At 36.8% G+C, this 25,996-nt stretch overlaps 4 protein-coding genes across 5 annotated transcripts; 2 read left to right on the top strand and 2 right to left on the bottom strand.

Annotated features, from left to right (window-relative positions):
* Positions 1-269: 269 nt before the first annotated feature.
* Positions 270-854, bottom strand: cnfn (cornifelin; the record flags this gene model as incomplete). The annotated part of the gene is made up of 3 exons (XM_079240403.1): positions 270-359; positions 501-637; positions 734-854. The coding sequence occupies 3 exons, from the start codon at positions 852-854 to the stop codon at positions 270-272; spliced, it is 348 nt and encodes a 115-aa protein (XP_079096529.1).
* Positions 855-3,866: 3,012 nt separating this feature from the next.
* On the top strand, positions 3,867-5,792 carry cxcr3.2 (chemokine (C-X-C motif) receptor 3, tandem duplicate 2). Of its 2 annotated transcripts, none has more exons than XM_079241263.1 (2): positions 3,867-3,994; positions 4,301-5,792. In XM_079241263.1, exons 1-2 carry the CDS (start codon positions 3,962-3,964, stop codon positions 5,384-5,386), a joined length of 1,119 nt encoding a protein of 372 aa, XP_079097389.1. In that variant the 5' UTR covers positions 3,867-3,961; the 3' UTR covers positions 5,387-5,792. The 2 variants fall into 2 exon arrangements, with proteins under 2 accessions (XP_079097389.1, XP_079097390.1); XM_079241264.1 differs by having other exon boundaries at positions 3,868-3,994; positions 4,304-5,792.
* A 4,466-nt stretch (positions 5,793-10,258) lies between these two features.
* LOC306756319 (C-X-C chemokine receptor type 3-like) lies at positions 10,259-12,467 on the top strand (the record flags this gene model as incomplete). The annotated part of the gene is made up of 4 exons (XM_079241046.1): positions 10,259-10,394; positions 10,544-10,684; positions 11,180-11,530; positions 11,727-12,467. The coding sequence occupies exons 3-4, from the start codon at positions 11,186-11,188 to the stop codon at positions 12,465-12,467; spliced, it is 1,086 nt and encodes a 361-aa protein (XP_079097172.1). The 5' UTR covers positions 10,259-10,394; positions 10,544-10,684; positions 11,180-11,185.
* A 5,627-nt stretch (positions 12,468-18,094) lies between these two features.
* cxcr3.1 (chemokine (C-X-C motif) receptor 3, tandem duplicate 1) lies at positions 18,095-19,307 on the bottom strand (the record flags this gene model as incomplete). Its single annotated transcript, XM_079241045.1, has 2 exons — positions 18,095-18,832; positions 18,915-19,307. The coding sequence occupies 2 exons, from the start codon at positions 19,305-19,307 to the stop codon at positions 18,095-18,097; spliced, it is 1,131 nt and encodes a 376-aa protein (XP_079097171.1).
* Positions 19,308-25,996: the final 6,689 nt, after the last annotated feature.

Below are 25,996 nucleotides of genomic sequence, written 5' to 3'. Positions count from 1 at the left end.
ACAGATTTTACTGGTTCCAGATCTCTGAGTCTTGACCCGCACCTCAGATGGTTTAGAATACACAACCTATAAAACAGATGCAATGTACAGTAATAGTAAGTAACATCAACGTCAAACAAAATGTAAGTTAAAGCCAGTTATTAGGCAGCCCATGCTAGTGATTGTGAAATGTAAAATAAGCTACTGAAATGATATCCAGACCAAAAAGTGGAAATGAAATGATGCGTATCTTGCAGTGTAATTTGAAAATTAGTCAGCGACATGTCCGTTCAGCCCCTCATCTTCTGTTCTCTTGCCATTTGGCACAGACCACACAGAGGAAAACAGGCCATGATTACCCAGTCATCGCACACTGAGCCCTAAGGGGGAAAAAGTACAATAATCTTCAACGTTTTCAATAAGCTTATTGACTTTGTAATGTCTCGCTTCCTTTTTAGCAACTTAGTTTTACTTGTGCTTTCATGTTCCATCGAGTGTTTAGACAGTTTAACCACACTTACACCGATGTGATATTTGCTGCGCATGCTTGTCCTCAAAGCGATCATGGCGCCTGGAAGGAAAGGCAGACAGCAGCTGTCCCCATTGGCTTGAGCCACCTTACAGCCCAGGATACAAGGAATAAATGCTCCACAAAGACCTGAGCATGAGAGATGTATTAAATGATTTAGAATTCATACAGTATCACACGAAATGAAAAGCTAGCCTGCTTCCACAAACCCGCATAAACACATACAAATGCCACAGTCATCACAGCAGTCGCACACATTTGTATTCCAATCTGAAAGTCCCGAGGACACAGTGTACTGTGTGACCGTCACAGGTTGCGAGTTGACAACATTTGGCTGAAACGCCATGGCTGTAAAAAAAAGGGAAAGGGGAAATTAAAATTAGTCACAATACTATTAAATATGAAAACTCCCAGTTTACATAATATGAGGCTGGATTTCTGTATTTTCCTGTCCCTCCTTATATTCAAGTTCCCTAATAACACAGATCCACACTCACATCCAGTATTAACCAAGTTTGTGCACCTCTTCAATGCAACCCAAACACGTTTAATCATATTTAACTAATTATGCAGCACAAACCAGTTTGAGAAACACTGTAAAAATTAGGATCTCCATGTAACATAAATGGATATCCTTGGTTTGAAGAACCTAGAGTTCACATTTTACCTCCTTAGACCTCTTCAGTATATGTCCTGAAAGTTTAGTCGGAGTTGAAGGTGATTACGGTCTAAATCCACACAGAGAAAGGACAAAGCATTGTCACAGTTCTTATACCCACTCTGACAGTGACTGGAGTCCAGTTTCTATACTGGTATCACATGGTAAACAGTTTGACCATTTTGGGCAGGCACAAACATTCCGTAAAGCAGAACATGTTTAGTTTTGGGGCGTTCTATGCCTGAGAGAAAAGGTGAACGTAGTGTGATGCATATTTTATCAGTAGAGAATCATTAAAGAACAAAGACAGTATGTGGTGTGTGTGTTTATATTCTAGCCACTTTGGCGAGGAGTGGCATGTGTACTTAGTAAGGGCCCAGCTGTGTGCATAACAAAAACAATGAAAAAAAAGAAAAAAAGAGTTGTGACACTTAAGTACACATCGGTGAAAAGGGTTTGTATTACAAGGTAATACATCTTTTTATTTTGGGCATGAATATGGAATGTGTATACTGACTTAATACAGCAGATGAAATTCACTCCATACTGTATTTTGGCCAGTTTAGACTCTTCGTTCCCTGCCACACCTAACTCAAATGTGAATTTAAAGTTGCTAAATGTGGAAAGCTGTTGTCAAGGAGACAATATAATCACACTGAAAAAATATATGTTAACATAAAAACACCTGCAGAAAGCATTACTAAAGTAGAAATAATTATTTTAATACTTCTCTTTAGCCCTCAAACCATGTTAGAGCTTATTAATCTCAGACAAGTTCTGGATCTCTCATGTTTGTTATCTGCTATGAGTCATCTACATTACAGATGCTAAAATCAAATAATTTCTATGATTCAGGTCATAAATACTACAACATCAGTTTGTTTTCATCACATATGCTGTCCTGCTTTCTGCTGGACACAATATGTGATGGAAACAAACTTGTTTTAAATGTCCTGCTCACCAAACCAGACAAATGTTTGGCCTTAAATCATAGATTCAATAGTCTATAATAAATAGTCTAGTTCATCTCTTTTGATGAACATTAAACAATGTTCATCAAAAGAGCCTGAGCAAAGATTCATTCATTTGTCATCCTAACCGCTGAGTCCGTTTAAGGATCGCGGGGAGCTGGAGCCTATCCCAGCAGTCTTTGGGCAAAAGACAGGTTAAAACCCTGAACAGCTTGCCAGTCCATGGCAGGGCCGCCTGAACAAACAGTTTGAAGATATTTGCAACTTGTCTTATCAGTCGTTGCAGTTTTCATAGCAGTAACTGTCAAATCAGGAAGCAAATGTGGAAAGTTGCACAATAGCACCATTTAGCAGAAAGCCCTCATATGCGGCCTCTTGGTAAATATAAAGAGATCACGTAGCTCAGTTCCTGACACATTCAAGGTAAAGAAAAGGAAAAACAGTTTGCAGCCACAGTCTAGTTAGTATGTGACTCATCTCTGTGCTGGTTCCCTAAGCCTCCAGACCTGAACAAAGTCTGCACATGTTTGTCTGGAGCTGTGTTTTCTGTGCAAAATTTCCACATTTAATTTAAAACAAAACACCTTCATCAGTTGTGAAATGGTGACATACTGTATAAAGAAATTGCCGGTTTCAGTTTAGGCCTTTGACTAATCTTGATTTAAACCTTGGCACTTTGTCACGATTCACTTTTATTCCCCCTCCCATGAAATCTTTAACACAAGATTATGATTATCTTTATTCTCAGCATAAAACTGTGTCGAGATTTGGAGCTAATGAACATTTATATGAGAGAGACCTTTCTGCAATTAAATGAAGAAAAAAAACTGAGATTATTCTGTTTAGTAGCAAAGAGAAGAGGGTCAGCATTGATACCCACCTGGAGACTCGGGCTTCTAAAACTATCAATCAAGTCTGTAACCTAGTGTTGATAGACTCAGATCTGACTTTCAACAGCCACATCAAAGCTGTCACTAAGACAGCTTTTTATCAATCCAGTAACATCAACAGGATTGAAAGTTTAGTCTCCCAGAAAGATCAGAAGAAACTCATCCATGCATTCATCTCCAGTAGGCTGGATTGCTGTAACGGCCTTTTAACAGGACTGCCTAAAAAGAGCATTAAACCTCTGCAGCTCATCCAGAATGCTGCTGTGGAGGCTTTAACTAGGAGGAAGACATCTGAACACCAGTTTAAGAATCGTTACACTGGCTTCCAGTCAGTCACAGGTTAGATTTTAAAACCCTGCTGATTGTTTACAAATCCCAGAACAGTTCAGGACTAGAAAAAAAAAAATCAGCAACAAAAGAAACATTATAAGGAGTCTGAAATTCCTGCAACCCAAGCACTTTCACTTCTCCAGTTGTGAAAGATTTTGTCTCGAAACCATCTCTGTTGAAGGGCTAATCCTCACATTTTCACTTTGACACAAATCTGCAAGCATCTTAATTGTTACAGAAAAACATGTTTATCTTCATTGTGCGCTGGTACAATATCTTAAAAATAGTGGGGGGGTTTTCCACCTACAGCGCCACTCACGCACTGTCTGGCTTGCTTATAGCTGAGCAAAGAAATATCATAAAAATATGTCACAACTTCCTTGCCACAGTCAACCATTCCCACTATATTTTTGTTTGCATCTGTCTAAAGTGTGTGAGGATTCAGTTCCTGATTTTTTTTTTTTTTACTTCTTCTTTCTGATTCTCTGTCATCTGGACAAGTGTGGCAAAGATATAGTAAGAAAAGGGATGTTTAGTTGATGTGTGTGCTCTCTTTATTATTGAAAGTTGTCAGTTGTTGTCCTGCTTCATCAACTCTGCAAATATGGATCTATTTCCAACTACTGATAACGGTTCGGTGAGTGGACATGTCTATAAGCCTTTTTGTACATCATCAGTTTATAGGGGTGATTAAGTTAATCATTTCCTTTGAGTAAATTAAAAACTTATTTTTTATTTCATAGCATTTTTTTTTTTTAATTGCTGCCAAAATGCAAATGAACAACCCTTAAACAATTTCAGTGATATGTTCACCTTTTAAGATTTCATTGTCAAGTAATGTAAAAGCTAAAAGGAATAAGAAATGTGGAAACTCATTAGTAAAGTAGGCAATTTCTTTTTTTTAAATATTAGATTTGAATTTGTTTTTTTTCTCTTTTATCAGCAGGAGGCTTATGAAGATTACGACTACACCACTGGGAATATAGCAGCCCCCTGTTTCCAGGACAACATTTACACCTTTGCACAGATGTACTCCCCTGTTGTGTACAGTCTGGTGTTCATCCTGGCTGTTTTAGGCAATGTGCTGGTGCTGTGTGTGATTAGACGTTACAGAAACTCCAAGGGTGGTGGAGCCTGTGCTTTCTCTCTGACGGACACCTTCCTGCTTCACCTGGCCATCTCTGACCTCCTGTTGGCCTTCACTCTCCCCCTATTTGCAGTGCAGTGGACGCACAGCTGGGTGTTTGGTTTGGTGGCTTGTAAGATCTCTGGTGCCCTCTTTTCTCTGAACCGCTACAGCGGCATCCTCTTCCTGGCTTGCATCAGCTTTGACCGATACCTAGCCATTGTTCATGCTGTCAGCTCTGGCTGGAAACGCACTACCTGCCATGCACAACTTGCATCCGCCATCATCTGGGTTGTCTGCCTTGGTTTGTGTGCAGTGGACATTACCTTCAAGGAAGTAGCAAATGTACCCATCGCTGGCCACCAGACGACAACATTGTGCACATGGTGGTTTAAAAAGGATAATGCACAGTGGCAGATAGGGCTGCAAATGATCAGTATAATTCTGGGCTTTGGGCTCCCCCTGTTGATCATGCTCTACTGCTACATCCAGATCTTCAGGTCTCTGTGCAATGCCTCTCGTCGTCAAAAGCGCAAGTCTCTCCGTCTCATCATCTCCTTAGTGTCAGTGTTTGTCATTTGCTGGGCACCATACAACTGCTTCCAGCTGGCAGACAGTCTGCAGAAGTTGGGTGTGGTAACTGGGGAATGCCAGTTTTTCAGTGTGGTAGACATCGGCATTTTGATCACAGAGAGTGTGGGACTTTCACACTGTGCCCTGAACCCTCTGCTGTACGGATTTGTTGGGGTGAAGTTCAGGAGGGAGCTTGTCAGAATGTGTAAGGAGCTGCTGGGACAGAGACGCTGGCTGGGGATGACGGAGTGGAGGGAGAAGAGGTCAAGAAAATCCACAGGTTCATTTTCTGCAGACAGTGAAAACACCTCCTACTCTGTCATGGTGTGAAAACTATCAGAGTTCAAGAGACAACTGTGGTTTTCTGTTGAAGAGGTGCTCAAGATTGGCAGAAAGTTTCAATAAGACTCCAAACATGTTCTCAGACTTTAAGATTTCTGCCTGTATGTCTTACACTGGTGCTTTATGATCTAGTTTGTGATACTATGTAGCTTACAATATTTTGTCTCTTTTTACTTTTATCTAGTACAAATCATTTAGGGAGGGTGGAGAAAGTGAAATGTAACTCCACATACTGATGTTTCCCAAAATTATTGCATAAGAACTAATGATATTTTTTTCTGTTCCTCAATTTGCATTTTTGTGTGAAACCTTGTGAAATGTCTCTTTCTTCATACAACTAAAAACAATTTTCTTAAGTGTCACCTAGGGAAGTTCTCATTCTTACTTATTTTGTACTCTCATGTGTGTGAAAATTATACTATGTACTACAAAAAAGAAAAAGAACATCACTCATTTTGTCTTTATGTAGCAATTAAACCAAATCACACTTTGATTTAGAAAGAATTTTGTAATAAATAGTTTGTAATAAATACAAGGCGTTGTTTTATTGTGCATTAACTTCATTTTAGTGTTCCCCAGGTTGTTCTCAGTAGGACAAGTTGCGCACGAAATGCAGCTGACAAAGGCAGAGATAGACCTCACTGCTAATGCAAATAGTGTAATGTTGAACCAGGGTGATGTGGGACAGAGTATTTATGCAAATGAAAGGAAGACAAAAATTTATTAAAAGTATTATTAATCCACTCAATCTATGTTCAGGATGCCATCTCATATGCTTATGTTATGCATAAAGTTCCAACATTGCTTTTGACTTGATGTTTGAGCTACTCTACACATTCAATGGGATCATGTTGGACCTAATTTCAGATATATCCTGTTATGGCAGCATATTTTTCACAAATATTCAATTTTTACTAATCTAAACAGAGAAAGAATATAGAAACAAATTTAGTGAAAAACATATTTACACCCTTAACTATAGTAATAAACTAAAGCAATTTATGAAACACCCCTGATATAATTATTAAGGCTGTCAGTTATTTCCAAAATATTTAATTGTGATTAAATCCATCCTGAGTTCATTTGCAATTGATCCATATTAATTATAGAATTTTTAATCTATTTTTGAATGTTCCATAACAGGTTATGTTAATGTTCCCACCACAGCTATACAACTGTAGACTAAGACACTTTAGTTACTTGCTAAATGTACCTAACTGAAGTTGAATGACTATACACACATACATTCACGCATACCCTCATATAACCCTTATATAGACAATCTCTTTTATACCACTTGTCACAGCCACATCTTTCTTTAGAAAAAAAAAAAAAAAAAAATATATATATATAAACTGGGAAAAGCTGCCTATGCTGCCATGGCACCATTTGAAACTTTTTTTTAGTTTATCCACATCAGCTGTTGAAGTTACTGTTTTTATTACTACTTGTAGAATTATCAGGACATCTCTGCTCAATCATGGACTGTCTTTAGAGTACTGGTTCTCAAACTGGTTGCCAGATAATTATAATATGTATCCTACATTTATCAAATAAATTTCAGGATTTTTACCAGTTTTCCAGCCTTGTATTTAAAGCAGGCATGGGCAACTTTAGTCCTCCAGGGTTGGGTGGGTTGGGGTTGCAAACACCAACATATGTTATCATGAGGTTTATGGCCTTAAACGTTTGAGAAAGCACTACTTTTGAGAATAAGGTCAGCAGGTGGCTTTTGACATACGACGTACTATAGGCTTCTATGATGATAACGCTGTTCACATTGACAGAGGTTTTTCAAAACAGAACCATTTTGCAGAGCCTTAAAGCTAAACTGTCCTTAAATAAGACCAGCAGTACCAGATACCAGCAATTAGAAAGCGAGATAGGTCGCCATAGTGCAGCTTTCCTAAGTTCTTCATGATTAAAACAATAATTGAGAGGGGGGTTTTTTTAGCCATGAAAAATATGCAGAAGATGAATTATATTTTCATCCACTTTTCCTGAAACTTTGTCTGTTGCATGTCTACTTAGAATTAAGATATTAGTAATAATAAAACAAGAACTGTCACACTCAAATTAAACAGCCTATCAGGTTATGAACAATGACTCATTCATTTGAGTCAGCTGTGTTAGAGGAAGGAGACATGGAAAAATGGACTGAACTGACCCCGCCTGAATGATAACAAAGAATAAAATTTAAGAATCAAGCGGAGCACCATATCCAAAAGGCTCCTCTTGGCAGAGTAATTTTGTTCAGCACAACAAAGCAGCCAGACCATCATTCTGCTGCCATGATGGACAGGACATCAGGTTAAATAAGAATAAATAAAAACTAACTTGCATTAGGCTACTTAAGACGTTCAAATATTTTATTCGTTTTTCTTCAAAACATATAGAAGACTCAGTTCAGTCCTACAAGGTCTGTAATCCAGCAGGTTTTCCATTAATTCCTGTTCCTACAAGAAAGCTCTTGTATGACTAAATTGAGTAGCCCTGGCTTAGTTATAAGACTGAACAGAAAAAAAAAAAAGATTTATTTCTTCCAGCAGAGGTCACTGTGACTTAATTAAAATGGAACACTGGTAACAATAATACTGCTCTGGTTTAATGAGAAAAAAAGAAAAAAAAATTTAATTTAAAAAGGTTTTTAAACTCCAACATTTATTTTGTTTAAGGAAAAAGTTTAAATTGTAATGTGCTGATTCCCTTAACATAGTGCAACACCATGGACCAATATTCACTTTGATATTCATTCAAAAAGATTAAAGGCTGATGTAGAAGTTGGGGCATAAAAGTAAAGTCTGGAAAAATCCTAGACTCTAAAAGAAAACCCTTTTTTTTTCCTCCTTCCTTTCTTACATACCATTTTGCATTTGAAGAAAGAAAAGGTTGAATCAAGGAGTGGGAGAGTACTGTCAAGCTTTCTTAAATTGGTTATTAATGTAATATTCTTTTTTTCATGAGTAACATGATGATAAAGACTATATGTAACAATTCTCACATCAGCAAGGCAGAGGAAGTTTTCTCAATTTATTCTAAAGAAAATAAGCAGCAAATAGAAATCCAAAAATAAGTGTTCCGGTCAGTGTCCTTTTTTATCCAGGCTAACATCCAGGGGTAAAACAGCTTATCTGGTGGCTAGCTGCTCCTTTAAATACAGTTGAGCCTGACATTTTATATTCGTTTTTATGTTGTGTTTTCTTTTTATATTATTATTATTTTATTGTTTGGTCAGTTGGGGTAAAAGGATGTTTGCTATATAAATAAAGTTGACATGGGCATTTTTCTTAGTCTGACATTTTGTTTTCATCTTGCTTTCCACATTTGAGGAGTAACACACTTGTCAGATGTTACTTAGTTTTCAATGCGTTTTGTTTATGAAACCCACAGCAAATGCTATAATTTCTTAAACTGTAAAGTATTTATGGCAATGTTGCCATTATTGTGACAGTAAAGTGACTTGAATTGAAGAATTTGTTCTATGAAGGTATGATACAACATGTTTTAAAAAATAAAACAATAGAATTGGCCTGTGAGCCAAATCAATTATTTTAGCATTTTCATATTTGACCCACCTGCAATTGAAGTTGAATAGCCCAGATCTACAGCCACTAATTATCCTTCATTATGGAGATCACCCCTGACATTGAGCCAAGTTTCCATCTGACACCAGACAGAGAGAACAGACTGAATATCATTCACAGCTAGAGGTTAAGGTTAATGTTAGATAATCATGGGAACAGACATATCGAGTTTATTTAAGTAGATCTGAAGGTGGCTTAAACTAGCAATTAATCTCTGCACACAGTAGGACGAAGTGACGCATCACAATGTTTGCACGCAGAGTAATAGCAGAGCTTTAAAATGGCGGTTAAAACTTCAGTGTTTTCCGTTGTGAAGAATGTTGTTATTATAATCCAGCACAGACACACCTTAACTAATATTTGTTTTAATTTATTATATTATTATGATTGTTATTATTATTATTATTATTATTATTATTATTATTATTATTATTATTCATTTATTTTCATTACCAAATATAATCTGTAAATGTATTCACTTATGTGCTCACAGTCTTACTTCTCTTGAAAATGTTAAACCGTAGTCTAAAGTTTAAAATTCTTCTCCTCATATAAAGCTCTCCATGACCAAGCTCCATTGTACATAAAAGATCTCCTCGTTCCATATATTCCAAATCATAGACTGTATACGGGCTCTGTTCCAAATAGAGCACTTCTCTCTCAGACTGCAGGTTTACTTGTGGTACTACGGGAGTAAGAGCCTTTAGCTATATATATATATATATATATATATATATATATATATATATATATATATATATATATATATATATATATATATATATATATATATATATATGAGCATCTCCTGAGTTGGAGTCTGCATGTACAGGACTCAACTGTCCAGTTTATGCTCTTTGCTCTAATAGTTATGGGCAGTCTAGCCATCCATTACTTATTAGTGGTTTGCAACTCTTGGCTACATGAATCACGTGACCTCACGTCTGCGAGTTCAAGGGGTGTCGTAACCCTTCCTTTTATATGGCTCTGGTTTCTTGAACCGAAAGCGGTAAAGCGGAAGTTATGCAAATTAGCCTTCAAAATAAAGTTAGCATTGTAACATACATTTGCCTAGGCCCTAGACTATTAAATTTGTACCGGTTCAGAAAAATTCCACAGATATATTAGTAATACAGGTAGTTTTTTTTTTACTATATTAGTTCCCATTTGTTGTCCAATATTAATGGTTGTTACGTAAAGCACTTTATGTAGTTTTATTTTGAAAATGGATACGTCTGGCAGCTTATTATTTTGTTACAATTGGCAGAAATGGAAACGCGTCTCGGCTGAAAATCGATTTACCAAAACAACAGCGTGGAAAGGCTTTAAGAGTGTGTAAGATATTTGTGTGACAAACTTCAAACCCGTTTATTTCACGCAAGAGTGCGTCAGAGACGTAAACCTCCCGGCTGGTAAGCGGAGCTTTTCTCTTCTTTTTGTGCCTTTGTTGTTTGTGCGGATCCACCTTCAGTTCTGTTGAATGTACGATTTGTTTCTAATGACAAATTTACTATAGGCTATCTTTAACATCGCTTTCGTGTGTTTTCCGCTGGACTTGAAGTTCTTTGGACAGCTGCAGGCGGTCTGACCTGACCTCCCTCCAAAAACAGGTGACAGCACCATCAGGTTGCTGCGTGCTTAGTGACATCTGTCCATTGCGCACAAAGGGGTGAGATTCTGCAGCTGAAAACCTCCATGGGAAGTAAGTAAGAGCTCATATATCAGCATACGTTTTGAGTTCTTAGTAGTCTGTACTTTTGCACTTCTTTCCGTTTCGAAACCGCTCCTTAATGGAGAAACTGATCTACTTACGCAAGCTTACTGAAAATAAGTATTAAATTTTACCAAGATTGAAAGGTGATACTCAACAACGGCCATATACATCAGTTTGTAATAGATGTCAACTTTTCGTGTATAAGGGTGACTAAGCGGACCCGTGCTTTCCGTTTGCCCACTCACCAGTTACCTCATCCAGTGACATAGCACCATGTGAGCTTTGTGGATATGTTTGAAAACCCTCAGCTGGACTTCCCAGAGGGAGATTTTAAAACCTTACCTCACCATTAGCCAGTTGTTTGTGCGCAGACAGACAGAAGTGTGTCTACGACTGTATTTTAAGACATTGCAGTATTTTTTAACAACTTTTAAAAAAAAATATTATTGTTATTATTTGATCGTTTCTGTGTCTCCACTCTAGTCGAAGATGGATGTGTTCCTGGATGGATTGTTTAATCAAAATACCACCTATGACTATGATGCCAGCTATGAATATGAAGAAGATTTTGAGGAGAGGGGCAGCGAGGCAGTGTGGATCCCAGTTCTGTTCTCGGTGGTGCTGGTTGTAGGCCTGCTGGGGAATGCGCTGGTCCTGGCAGCTCTGGTTCAAAGGAGGCAACTGTGGAGGATGTCGGACACCTTTATTCTCCACTTTAGTGTTGTGGACATCCTGCTTCTGGTAATGCTGCCTTTCTGGGCAGCACAGACAGCTCAACATAACTGTGAATGGTGCTGTGGGATTTTCTGCAAAATACGTGCGGCTGTTTTCAATGTAAGTATTGTGTTGAACTTATTCAGGCTAAAAGTGAAAGCATCATCTGTTTAGTACACTTTCAAGAAAGCTGTTTTGTGTGATTGTGTTTAAGTGTTTGTAGTTTTTTATAAAGACCTTGGGCAGGGAGTCTGACTTAGCTTAGAGAAGACACTGAATGTGATGAAGTTGTAACAAACTTTTCTTTTCTTTCTAGATCAGCTTCTGCTGTGGGATTTTTTTGTTGGTTTGCATTAGTCTGGATCATTACCTGTCCAGCACCCGTGCATTCCAGCTGTACTCCCACAAAGTGCCCAGTTTAGTTCATGGGAGCTGCTTTGCTGTGTGGCTCATCTCTCTGCTCTTAACCATCCCTGACTGTTTTTTTGTTGAGCGTAAGGCATCGGAGTGTGTGGACATCTACACTGAGTCTAACATTGACTGGCGTCTGATTTCACGTCTCCCTCATCACATACTTTGCTTTTTGGTCCCTACTGCCATCCTTATAATGTGCTGGTTCTACATCCTGCGGGAACACAGCTCTAAAAGCCTCTTCGGCCAGCGGCGCATCATGGTCACCCTGCCTCAGGTGGTGGCATTCATTCTCTGCTGGCTGCCGTACAACATCACCCTGTTTGTGGATACTTTTCATAACCGCTCCAAAGAGCTTCACAACAAGTCATCTGGAAATCCAGAAGGTTCTTTAAAAGCAGCACTTATGGTTACCTCAGCGCTGGGCTGCATTCATGCCTGCCTCAGGCCTCTGTTGTACCTGTTACTTAGCGAAAACTTCAGGAAACAAATACTGAGCTGGCTAAGACGTACTACATTTGAAGGGCAGGGCTCACTGTGGGAGTTGGGTGTTGGTGAGGAAGTCCCACACAACGAAGCTCAGTCAGAGGAAGAGCTGAGGCGGATGACATGTGGAGAGGATCCTGTGCAGTCAGTGCAGTCATGATGAATGGTCAAAAAGCACCCCTCCAGATTCTCAGAAGTGACCTGAATGATGGAAAGTTTGGCGTGAACTTGTGCTCTGGGTTTCCTGGGTGGAGTTATACAAACTGTGATATGAGAAGTGAATATTTATTTTTTTTAAAATAGACTCACATTCCACTTGATGTGAAAGTGTCATGGCGATGCGTATTAATGCAGTGTTTTTTCATTATACCTTTTCAATCTAATGTTACATAGATATCTTTGTTATGTTTATTACATTTTTTTTGCTATTCTAAAAAAAGTGGATCTTTTTTCCTATACCTTATCTGTAGCCCAGTAAAGACAGCACACTCATTATGTTCAAACTAGCACTGTTACCTTTAGATTGTGTTTTTGCTGTTTATTCTTGCATTAAACAGTCCGACACAGTTTATAACCTCATTGCTGACATCATAACATAACATTTTCTCTTTTTATAATTCATGTGCCATGTTTTACTGTTTCGCCTAAAGCAGTAAAGTATGTGAAAACTCCATGATTGCGCAGTGAGTGCATGCGTGTTTTTGTGCGAGTGTGCAGATGGAATTTTTTTTTTTTTTTTCTACCTAAAGCTTTTTAACATGGGTGTCTACATAATAAAAGAGATTGACAAACAGGTAGTGATGTCATCAGTCAGGTGATAGAGCCGGACTAGGCGTGGGAAGGGGGAAAAAGAAACGAGCTGTGTGTTTTCCTCTACTATTTGCTCTTGTCTGAAGACTTGTGTCTTTGTTGGAAGGAGAAAACCGCGAAAAGCTCAGTGCATGAAGGCATGTCTCAAGATACAATGAGGAAGTTAGAGAAAAAAAATATCCCCATTGAAGTTTGAAGCACATGATGTTCATAATATACAGAATTCTTGGTTTAAATTTTAATGCTGACGAGCAGGTTATTGCCTGCCAGACCAGTTTCATTCCAACAAGATTTTATATGATAAAATATCATGTAAATGCCATTTTCACAGTTTAGTGCTCTTTTGGAAGCTTATAGTTTCACACACACAAGACGGGAAGTAGAATCTTTTTATTTTCATGAGATCTCATGTGGTCTAAGTATTACCAACAGCAGCAACTCATCATAGTTATACAGTAGTACTTGTTAGTGCTGGGGACGGGAGGGGGTTCACATCAAGTCAAGGTGTCATTTCCTGCCTCGGCTTCAAGTTGTGAAGACATTTTCTTCAACTGAGATGAATTTATTCACAGAACAAAACTTTCACGTGGGTTAATAACTTTCTGGTGTTGAATTCTACGTCATTAACGTTACATGAAAAACATGTCACATAGGTTAAAAACAACACCCGTGTGTGCTGACGCACTTATGTTTGAGGAGATTTGTGGTTAGGCTGTTAAATCCAACTAAGTACTTGAGTATATTCTGAAGCCTCCACTTAAAAACATCTTCTCATTCCTTCAGCAACGGCCCCAGAGCTGTACAGGGTCAAACTAAGGAATCCAAGGTTGTTTAGATGAGACACCAGAGCATTTGGAAATCCAGGAAGTCGGCTTCATTATCAGATGTTCATTAACATTTGCTATTTAAACTGAATGACAGCTTCATAGTTATTAATAGCAAAGTTACTGAATTCGTTGAAATTTAGTCCATCAGAAATGAAGCACAGGAAATGCTGCATCCATTATGTGGAAATATAAAACAGCCTCGAATGGTTAGGCCTACAGGATGGCCTGCGTGTTTATTTATTTTTTAACATGCACACCCACACACAGGCTATTTTCTCATTGCCCTGTTTCTTTCTGTATTACTTTTTATGAGACACTAAAGTGCTGAACTGAAACACACTTACAGCATTGTTCTGTGTTTGCATTATCTTTGTTTGATTAAGTCGATCTGCAGGTATCAATAAAATGTCCAAAGGTTGCTAAAAATCAATTCCACAGCAGCCACACACAGGCTTCTTTCAGTGCAGATGTTGCTGCAATTATTCTGTACAACAGAGAAATATTTGAGCATTTCTAATCAGCGTCTCACACAGTTCAACAGTTGCTTGCCTTTGCATAGCAAACAGTCAAGTCTAGTACAGGTGGCGTCAGGGATGAAGGGTTAATCTACGTCTTTGGGGCTTGAAACATTTACACTGAAAACACACTGGTTGTTGCAGAAATGATGCATAACACTCTTACCACCATCTTGCTGTGGTCAGATTTTTTTCCTTTTCATGCATCTCAAATAGGAAATAGCAGTGAGCACATGCTGTGTTTTTATTTTGTCATCTTTTTTAGTCCATATGAGTTCCTTTGCAGGAAGCTGTTACATCGTTACCATCTTCTTTTTGTAACGTATGACTTGATGATTTTCAGACAAACACATGTTAAAGAAGGGCATCTCCTTTTTTTCACTTTGTTTCAGTTTCCTGCCAGTTGCTTACAAATGATTTCCACAGAAATAAGAGCACATGCTTCCCGTTCTTCTTGTGTTTTCTCTTTATCCTAATGATTTTAACAAAAAATATAAAAACATCTGCTTTGTTATAAAATGATTTAAGCATGCAGAGTTTAGCAGCTTCTGCTTAGGTTCTGCCACTGCCGTCATTGTTTAGTACATGTTATATGTGCTCCAGCTTTATGAGGAAAAAAGTCCTGCAGTCTATAATACAACACCAAGTGGTACTATGAAAGGGAAAACTAATCAAACACAAATGTTCTTACTTCTTCTAAGTTTTTCTATATTTTCTCCATTTATTAAACACTAGTTGCAATGTGGCATGAAAATGTATAGAAATTAATAAAATGGGAGAAATCAGTCTATAATGCTAAAGTCAGCTTTATTTTCACAAAGGTTTTTTCACATTTACAATACTGTACAAAAGTTTTGAAACACTTCTCATTTTTGTGTTGCCATTAACAAGAAATTGTTGCAACAGTTTCTTGAAACATGCAATCATAAATGGACATCCAGTAGGCTATATGAGGCAAAAACAAAGTTCTATACATTTAAAATGAACTTGACAAGACCACCTTTATTCCTTATCACAGCCTGATCCATTTGTTTAAGTCATCTTCAGTTCTTGAGGTTCTTACAGAATATTTTAAAGCTGTTCTCTATTTTTTTTTTCATTGTCATTTGTTTAATTTCTACCAAGATTATCCAACACTGCTTCAGTTTAGATATGGGCCCTGGAGAGGACTTATCCTTCCATAAACTATTGCCACTTTAATTTTGTCCAGATTTAGAGTAATTTAGTTTCTCTGTGTTTCTGGAGAGGATTCGCTGTAACGTGACATTCGCAATCCATGCATATTATGTCTAAAAAGCCTTCAGCAAATAGAACCAGATGCATTTTTCAGCTTTGATTGTGCAAGATTTCATCTAATTTCTCAAGAACTTCATTTCAAGTGTTCATCTGCTATTCTTATTTTTTTTCCCCATTTTTTTACTAACATAGGACACACTTTTCAACACTGTCTAAAAGAACTAACTAATAGCATCTATGGTATTTTCTGTACATAAAAATAGAGATGCATGAACAAATTGCGCCTTGAGAATCCACACACCATAAATGCTTACCATAGCTGATTCAGCAAAAAAAGAGGAGCGCAAAGGCAAGAGGAAATTTTCAGAGGAAGTTGGGAAAAAGAAAGACAAAGTGAGAGGGGAACAGATGGGACAAGAGTCAACGTGGGATTAACTCAGAGAAGAAACGGGGTTGAGGGATGCTGGTGTGAAAATATACTCAAGTTCAGTTGTGGGGACTTTAAAGTCTTAAAGTTGTTAGGCTAAGATTAAATGTAACAAACAGTTTGAGTGAGGTAAATAGTTCTAACACTTACCAATTACAAAATGATGGTAAAAGTATGTGGATGGTCATATTAATATTGAACAAATCAAATTAGTCCATAAAACATACATGAATGAAATGGCGAACTAGGCTGTGAGTGGCTCAGTCAACTGCTGCTACTGAAACATTGGCGAACCTAAAAAGGAAAACGTCTCTAAGCCTGTTAAACTGACATGACACAATCAATTGCACGAGTCATTGTCCCCAGCTGAATTTGTCGTTGCATATAATCTACATAGAATGACTATATTTCATTTATAAGTGTGTAAAGAAAGTATATTCCATTTAATCCCAGAATTGAATCATTGAATACTATAGTCAATGATAAAAACCCTGTTAAAGTCATGTGGATGAATGTCTAGTTGAGTATAACTTTTCTTCTCACACCTCAGTTTAGAAATGTATCACATTTTAGCTTCTTAAAAGGCAAATAGAAGCTTCCTCTCCTTCATATTTCATGTTTATTTCATTAAGACGAGAATCAAACAATATCCAAAAAGGTGACCAAAGTTTATTCTTGAGTAAAAATAATCGTTTTTTAACTTGAAAACTTTTTATCATTAAAATGAAAAATGTCAGTATAAATGTCAATAAATGAAAGTGATCCCTTTTTAATATAAAAGATTGTTTTTATAATGAAAAATATATATCATAATACCATAATATGACTCCTAAAGCTCTCTTTTTTTCTTAAAACTTCTAATTGACTTTGGAATATTTTTGTATGTATCCATATATGTCAAAATAAAAGACTAATCATAAAAACTGAATCTTTTGTGGTCTGGATCAACAGAAACTAATTAGAAGCACTCCACTAGCACACTCCACCATGTCCTTTTAATATTTATTTTTTGGACATGATTGTGGGTTATTAAAAAATATTTAAAAAATATATATATATCTAGTCACTTGTTCCTTATTCAATTTTCTGAGTTCCTAGAAATAAAAAAAAAACCAAAAAAAAACAGCTGAATACAAGATTTCCGCCTTTTTAAGGAAGTTGCAACAAACAAAGAAGTATGAGGCTTCATCAAAGGAGTTTCTCAGCTATTTGATGCATTCTAACTGTTTCATAGTTTATGTAAATATAGGATAAATTTTCATGCAAACTCTGAAAGAAGAAACTGCAGAAGCATTAAATTTACTCTACTGACAAAAAAAGACTTGCTTTTTTTTCATAAAAGATATATATATTCTTAATTAAGCATTTCTGTAATTAATTCATTCATTCATTTTCCAAACCGCTTATTCCAATTCAGGGTTGCGGGGAAGCTGGAGCCTATCCCAGCTGGCTTTGGGCAGCAGGCAGGGTACACCCTGGACAGCTCGCCAGTCCATCGCAGGGCCACACAGAGAGACGAACAACCACTCACGCTCACACTCACACTCACACTCATTCCTAGGGGCAATGTAGAGTGACCAATTAACCTATCATGCATGTGTTTGGATGGTGGGAGGAAGCTGGAGTACCCAGAGAGAACCCACACATACATGGGGAGAACATGCAAACTCCACACAGAAAGGCCACTGAGCAAACCAGCCAAGGATCGAACCAGTGACCTTCTTGCTGTGAGGCCACAGTGCTAACCACTGCGCCACCGTGCAGCCTTCTGTAATTAATAAAAAGAAAAAAAAACTAAATTCTGTTGGTTATTTCAATTGGTCAAAAATATTTATACAGTATATACATACTAAGTTTTAATCAGTGCATTTTGTCCTGAGTTAATTTTAATACCTGATTTTCAGAAAAAATGAAGGGCAGGTGCAGCAGTTTGAGTCAGTTTTTAAAGCTTGTGATCACATTGCTGTATTTTTCAGATTGCAACTGATTTGGAAGAATCCATCGAGTCAGACCACATAGAGCTTCTCCTGGTGCTAAGAACTGTTTGAAAACTGGCATTACTTTTTATCTTGCAGCCCAGTGATGTCAGGATTTCCAGCAGCTTGCGCCGGAACTTCACACCCACAAAGGCGTAGAGAATTGGGTTAAAGCTGCAGTGAAGGTAACCCAAGGAAGAAGTCACAATCTTTGCTTTTTCCATATTTGTTATGTTTCCACAGTCATTAGTGCTGTTGTTTTTATTAAACGTGTCCACCATGAGTGTGATATTGTATGGCATCCAGCAGAGAAAGAAAACTACCACTAAGGATATAATGACTTTGAAGGCTCGCTGCTTTTGGAGGCCTTGGTTGCCATAACGCAAACGATACAGGATGCAGGAGTAGCAGAAGATGAGGACAGCAGAAGGAACCAGAAAGCCCACTATGTGGTAGAGCAGGCGTGATGCCAGTTGCCAGAAATCTACCGCCTCATTGCCAAATTTTGAATAATCTCTTACACAGTAAGATCTGCCTACTCTGTCACTTTCTGTAACGTCTAAGAAGATCCAGTCAGGGATAGAGAGGAGTACAGAGACTAACCACACCACAACGCAGCTGGTATGAACAACCCAGGACTTTCTGCGAGAATACATCTGGGTTGCATGGACAATGGACAGGTAGCGATCCAGGCTGATGCAGGCCAGGAGAAAGATCCCACAGTAGAAGTTGATCTAAGGGTGCAACAATACAATCAGTCAGAGAAGGGTTGGAACCCTTTTTTTTGGCACATCCTTTGTATTGTGAAACACTTACTGTATAAATAGTTCCAGTGATTTTGCAGAGGGGGGCGCCAAATTCCCACCCTGTCTCTTGAGCAGCCTGGGCAGCCCAGAGAGGAAGCGTCACCAGCAGCAGTACATCTGCCAAACCCAGGTGAAGGATGAAGGTGTCTGTCACACTCCAGGATTTCCTGCTCTGAAACAGTACTCCCAGCAGCACTCCATTTCCAAGGATACCCACAACAAATGCCATCGAGTACAGAACTGGGATGAACAGCGCCTCGAAACTCATCCCCCCAGTCAGGTCACAAACATCACCATCTTCACAACAATAATCACTGTTGTTATCAAAATAGTTTTCAGGTAAATTGTCTAAGAATGAACTCCAACTATCCTCTTCATGGGTGAAAGTACTGTCAGAACCCATCATTAGGATCTTTGAAAAAAAAGAAAGATAATTGCAATCAATTAATGATTGATTTTTAATGTACTCAATGTGTGTGTGTGTGTGTGTGTGTAACAAATAATAATAATCAGAATTATGATTATGATTAATAATCATAATAATAACAACAATAATCAGAATTATTTTTTTAATTTTTTTTTTTATTAATAATAATCATAATCATTTCCAGCCTCATGGGGGTGCTATCTATCTATCTATCTATCTATCTATCTATGACTTTGTGAGGCAGATACAGAACAAAAATAGACAGTTTATCTTGAAAGTTCTGTAAGACGGTTCTCTGGACAAGATTAGGTCATTTTTAAAAACGTGAGCCCAGTTATTATCGTAGAAGCTTATAGAACATCATATCTCAAATACCAGATGCTGCACCACATAGTTGAGCCCCTGAGCTGGCCTCATTCTCAAAGGCAGTCGGTTTTCAAACTTTGTTAGCCATAAACCCCAAGATAACACACGTTGGTGTTTGCAACCCCCAACGCCATGAGATGGCTGAATGATTAATAAAGTGATATAAATGGGATAGATTATTTTAATTGTTATTAATGAGTTACTAATCAAGACCAAAAAGAAGCCTTACTATAACATTATAAGGAATTCCTAAAGTAGTCTTTGATATATTTCATTTACATTTATATGACATTGTGCAACACATGCTCATTAAAACATGACCTCCTAACAACTTGTCTTCCATGCAGTGACTGTAGTTCTCATTCTACCATTGCCTAACGATTCAGAAAATGCATTGCCTTTTTTACTGAATGACAAATTCAGTGGCACTCGGGCTGAAAACCACATCCCGGTTGAGTTTGCTGTTGCCTGTTGCGATGAACTTCAGGTGTGTGTGAAAATGCAACAACCAACATTCTCAATCCAAATTTTAATTGAGGTTAATTTAGTATTAATGTAGGAAAGTAGGAATCGATTATAGATCAGAATGCTCCGGTTAAATAAAATAAGCTAAAGTCAATAAATTGTCATACAATTAGAAGGGCAGTTTTTTTGTTGTTGTGTTTTTGTTTTTTTCTTTAAAATCATGCAGCAACAGTCTAGAAAACATTAAATACAATTTTAAATATAAGACCTAAAAACAATCACATACCAATTTGTGAGCCTCTGAGATGGTGGATCGAACAGCCGCACAGCACAGATGAACTCTCTGTTATCTAGTGTTGCTAATAACAGCATCTAGACCTCTTATAGAGGAAACCAGGAACACACACACATACTTTTATCACCATACTGAAACTTTGATGACTTATGTGAGCTATAGGTATTCTAAATGTACTGAAAAAAAATTTTGTTCTGCAGAATTTGCATTTAACAGTTTTTTTTTTTCTAAATAGTCATTTTCATATTTGCATGACAATTATTTCTCTAAACTGTAAAATGCCTTCATATGTATTTTTCAATGAAATGCAGTGTTCCACATGTTTGTATGCTGATGTTTTTGTTTGGTCATTGAATGAAATGAAACAATAATTCTTCATTATTGTTTATTTAACTGAAAGAAGGGAAAGCAATGGCAAACTGTCACATCGTTTTTTTTCCTTCAAAGCATTAATCCTTTGAATCAGTAAAATAAACTTTTAACCACTTGTAAAACTCACATGGTAGAAGACAACAACAACAAAAAAAATTCTGATGTCTGCACAAAGTATTATGACACAATGGAACAGAAAACATTTACTGCAGTAGCCTGGTAAAACAGGAAATGTCACTATGCAACGTATGTCATTCGTTGCCTCATCAGTCTTACTAATTATAGGACATATTTGTTATTGACCATCATTGTTGTCAAAGTTTTTATTTCTGACTGTTCTTAGCTTTGGGTTGTTGTGATATGAAACATGTGAAAAGTAGTATATATGGGTAATTTTTCCATCACAAACATTATTTTTTAAAGCAAACATGATTTTGTTTTAAAATATCATATTTATATCCGGAAAATTATTTCAGTCATATCATTTATTTGATCAATGAAGATAATCTACCAATTGAGGAGTGGAAGCGATTTAATGCAGATGTCTAGCATATACTACAGGTAAGCTTAAATCATATATCCTCTACATTTTTTGCAAATGTTTACCTTTAACCGCTAGAGCCCAGAATGACATACATGACACATACAGTTTCTCAGACATCTGGCATAACTTTATGGTAAAAATTTTTGTTCAAAATCCTGTGGGACACAGTTTGATTCTTCTCTTTTGCCCCTAATGCAGTGTTTCCTAATTCTGGTCCTCAAATTCCACTGCCCTGCATAGATGTGTTCCTACTCCAACACATCTGATTCAGATTAAGGAACGTCCTCATTAAGTTCTTTGCAGCCTGTTAAGGAGCCATTCATTAACAGGCTGTGAGTTATTTTAGGGTTACCTCTAAAACAAGGGTGCCCCAGTCTGTTCCTCAAGATCTACAATCCTGAATTTTTTCATATGCAACCCTTCTCCAACACAACTAAATCGCATGCATTGCTTGTTATCAGCCCTCAAAAGAGCTTAATGACATGTGAATGAGGGAATTAAGCCATTTGATTCAGGTGTGTTGGAAATGGGTTGCATCTAAAAGTTACAGGATAGTTGATCTCGATGACTGGACTTAGGCATTCCTGCTCTAAAACATGCAGGGCAGTGGTACTCCTTAAGGGGACAGATTGGGAAACATTATCTTAATGGACACCACAAAGCATAAGATTACACTATAAGGATTTTGGCATGTCAAATGGTAATAAATGGTAAATATCCCCGAAAACGGTGTTACGTTTGGTTTTTTGTATTACACTTTGTTAAAGGGACAAATAAGCCAGCATGTTAAAAAAATATATTTTCTTACCATTTTTTAATTGGTCAGGTCTTACAGGGTTAAGTAAGCCAGAATCTTTTAACCGCCTTCCTACTACAGCTTTAATGAAGGTGATTTACACCAACCTCGAGATGTGAGTATGCTAAAGTCATTAGATAACCAGCTGGTGTGATTTCTTTAAAACCAATGAAAGACATTTTCCTGACTCTACCCAACTCAATCTGAAAACAGTCATCAGTTTCATTTGGTTTGGAAACGTCTGAGATTCTGTTCTGGGTTTAAAGGAAATGCATTTAAAAGAAATATATTGTGCTGAGCTTGTGTTCACTACTTTAGCTAGTTTCGTGACATTTCAGGTAAATCAGGATTTTTTCTGTCAGTGGGATTTAGTGCACTTTGTTTTGCTTTTAAAAAGAGAGTTCATCCTCTTTGATGTATTTACACTGGATTTATAACAGAACAGTCAAACATACAATACAAATTCTTCAATACAAATGATTAATTCAAGTGTGTGTTTTACTAACCAGAGCAAAGTACTTTCTAGACATTGAGCATTAATTATTTGAAAATGCTCACAGATTTCTGTAAAATGCCAGTATGGCTATCACTAGTATGACTGATGCACAAACATTTGAGTAAAATGATCAGTGATTCCAAAATGTCAAATTGTCACTGTCATGCTAGCCAACCTCTAAAATTCCTTGTTCTACTTTTTTTTTTTTTTTTTAAATTGTTGCTTGCATTGTTTTTGTTTGCTGTGTGTTTTGCACACTGAGCCTTTTAGACTGGGATATCATCAACTGGTGCAAGTCTACTGAAAACAAAACTTTATTCTCAGTTATAAAGTTCACATAATGAGGAAATGAACACTTGTGTTCAGTATGGACTTCATATAAACCTTTACTTTGTAACAAAAATTAAATTTTCATCTTTGTACATGGTCATCAACAATAAAAAAGAAAAATCCATCCAAAAAATAAAAGGAGATGTTTGTGCCTGTACTAAAGACTAATGAACTGGAAATTTTAACACCAGAAGAATTTGAGAATTGAGTTGTCACCTAAAATGAGACTCAAAATGAGACTGACAAAGCACAGCAAAGATGAAACCAAAGATAAACATACTTAGCCATATCAATATCTCTGCCAATGAATGCATTTTTAATTCTTGAACAAAGTATTTCACCAATTAAAAGAAAATAGAGTAGCATGAATGTAACTTGTTGTCCACCCTTTACCTTTATTTCAAATTTCAAATATTGACAGAAAACACAATATCAAATAACCTCATATATATATATATATATATATATATATATATATATATATATATATATATATATATATATATATATATATATATATATATATATATATGTATATATACATACATATGTATATGCATATATACTTTTTTTTTGTTGTTGTTCTTTCATTCATGTATGGAGAAGGTGGCATAGTGGTTAGCACTGTGGCCTCACAGCAGGAAGATTGCTGGTTTGATCCTTGGCTGGTCAGTGGCCTGTGTGGAGTTTGCCTGTTATCCTTGTTCATGCATGGGTACTCTGGCTTCCTCCCACCGTCCAAAGACATGCATGTTAGGTTAATTGGCTACTCTAAATTGCCCTTAAGAGTGAGTGTGAGCGTGTGTTGTTGTTTGTCTCTGTGTGGCCCTGCGATGGTTAGGAAAACGACTGAATGTGTAGTGAGAGAGAGTTGTTTATAATTTCTTTTTTTGGCAAAATTTGATACTATTTATAACCTCTATAAACTCCATATCAGTGTTTAATCTCCTCTTTAATAAATCTTTTTAGACTTGCAAAACCTCAAGAAATCTTTATCTTCATCACACCTTTTTTCCTCTTAGTGTTACTCACTCTTTGCAAGCAGCCACAAGACTTATGCAAACATGACACCTGCGCTGCATTTGAACATCTATTTCCCCTTTACGAGTCTCCAGTGTACAAGGTTCACATTATGCGCTTGTTTTTTTCACACCTTTTTTGTTTCTGCAGCTTTCGTGCATGTGGTTTAGAGAGGCAGATGGAAGTGTAAGTATCTGGTCATGACATTCAAACAAGCAGTTTTTTTTCCCCAAAACATAAAAATACTGATGGAATGCAAGAGTTTTTTGTTTTTCATGAAATAGAAACTACAGGTAGCATGACTGATTCAGCAGGGATTAATACACTCTTAAGAATCTATTTAAATATTGTGGCATTATAATTTTCAGATGATTCAGATGTATGATACCCTATTTTGGGTTTCAGATATGCTCTAAAGAGTTTGTTTTAGCCACACAAATGCTCCCATTGTTCAGCTTTTTCTTGGAATTGTCCATTTTAATTTTTCGGTTCGAATGTCTTACATAAATAAAGAAGAACCTAAATCTTAATCTTTTTATATGTTATAATGACCTCGTTGTATCTGTACATACAATCCAGTTTTTGCTAACGAAATTAGAATGAAGCGAATAGATTGGTTTTGACAAAAATTTAAAGTAATTTGTGGGCCTCTTAAATCTGGTTTTGTTTAAATATGTTGTTACGAAGCTATAGAAATAGATCAAATGAGGAAGTGAAAGAACAAAAATGTTAGTTTTGATTCCTGTATTCCTTTCACGTTTTGATTCATGTTGCATAGTTTGAATGCGATTCAAAAGCAAAGTAACGGCTAAAATTCAAAGCCACTCATATGCTGTTTTACATTTTACCATTTTTGTATTTTGAAGATTAAATTTAATCCTTAAGATCTCAATTGTCTGGAAAAAAAAAAAGAACATCTTCTTAATTTGTAGGTCTTTGATATTAGGTCCGTGTCGTATGACCCAACTACCCAACTGTCACCATTTTTTTAAATGAGGTAAAAATAATGTCAGATGCATGACAACACATGCCCCATTCCACATTTAGTTAGAAATAACTAAACCAAAATACAGTATGTTAAAAACTACATACACCACTTCCTCCATTTGAATGTAAAAAGTGAGGATAAGCAAGGTCCTGCTTGTCAAATCCAGTTGATAAATGGTCTTTAGAAAGTGTAAGCTCTTCAAAGTTTTGGTGAACAGTCTGGAACATTCTGCTGCATGTTAGCAAAATGTAAAGACGAAAACATTCAGTGATATCTTTAAAAAAGAATTGTCGGCCATCAATCCTGGAAGGTATATAAAGCTGCAAACATTTGGAAGTCCATCGTTCTTCGATGAGATTAAGGATTCAGAAAACAGTTGCCAGCAGTGGCCAGTCCATCAAATTCACCCTAAGGTCAGACCACATGTAATGCATGGGGAAACTGAAACAAAACCCAAGTTGGAATGCCCAGTTTAAGGATAGATCTCAACCTACTGAAAATACTGCGGCAGGATCTAAAGAGAATTGTCTGTAAATGGACGCCTGGTTTTTTTTTTATTATTATTATTATTATTAATTTCTGATACATAAAATCTGAAACTATAAGAAGATGCTATTTTGTTTTCAAATGGTTATGAAATTAAAAAAAAATCACTTGCAGGGGATTTTAACTTCCACAATTATGTAACATCTCTAGAAATGCCCCCATGCGGCCTCTTCCTCTTTTTTGATTAATGTGCAGTCTCAGAGGCAAACGTCATGAACAATAGCTGATTAGAGGTGCAACGACTAATGCTGAAGTTACTTTAATGAAACCATGACATCCTACATCAACTAACACAAATGATAATCACAATGTCTCTCAAATTAGTCATTTACCCTCACCAGCCCTTCATCTCTTATACCATTACCAATAACTAGCATAATAACATGACTTGTTATACCATATTAAGCTTGACAGCAACATGGAAGCACTGAGTTTTGTGTCAAATGG

Source organism: Telmatherina bonti (assembly GCF_933228915.1).
Source record: "Telmatherina bonti genome assembly, chromosome: 5".
NCBI lineage: Eukaryota > Metazoa > Chordata > Actinopteri > Atheriniformes > Telmatherinidae > Telmatherina > Telmatherina bonti.
This window is presented reverse-complemented; position numbering and strand designations above follow the sequence as displayed.

Excerpts from the sequence above, each read along its gene's own strand:
- cxcr3.2 (XM_079241263.1), top strand. The coding sequence starts at position 3,962 with ATGGATCTATTTCCAACTACTGATAACGGTTCG. Across the intron at positions 3,995-4,300 it reads CAACTACTGATAACGGTTCG|CAGGAGGCTTATGAAGATTA; the intron begins GTGAGTGGACAT and ends CTCTTTTATCAG.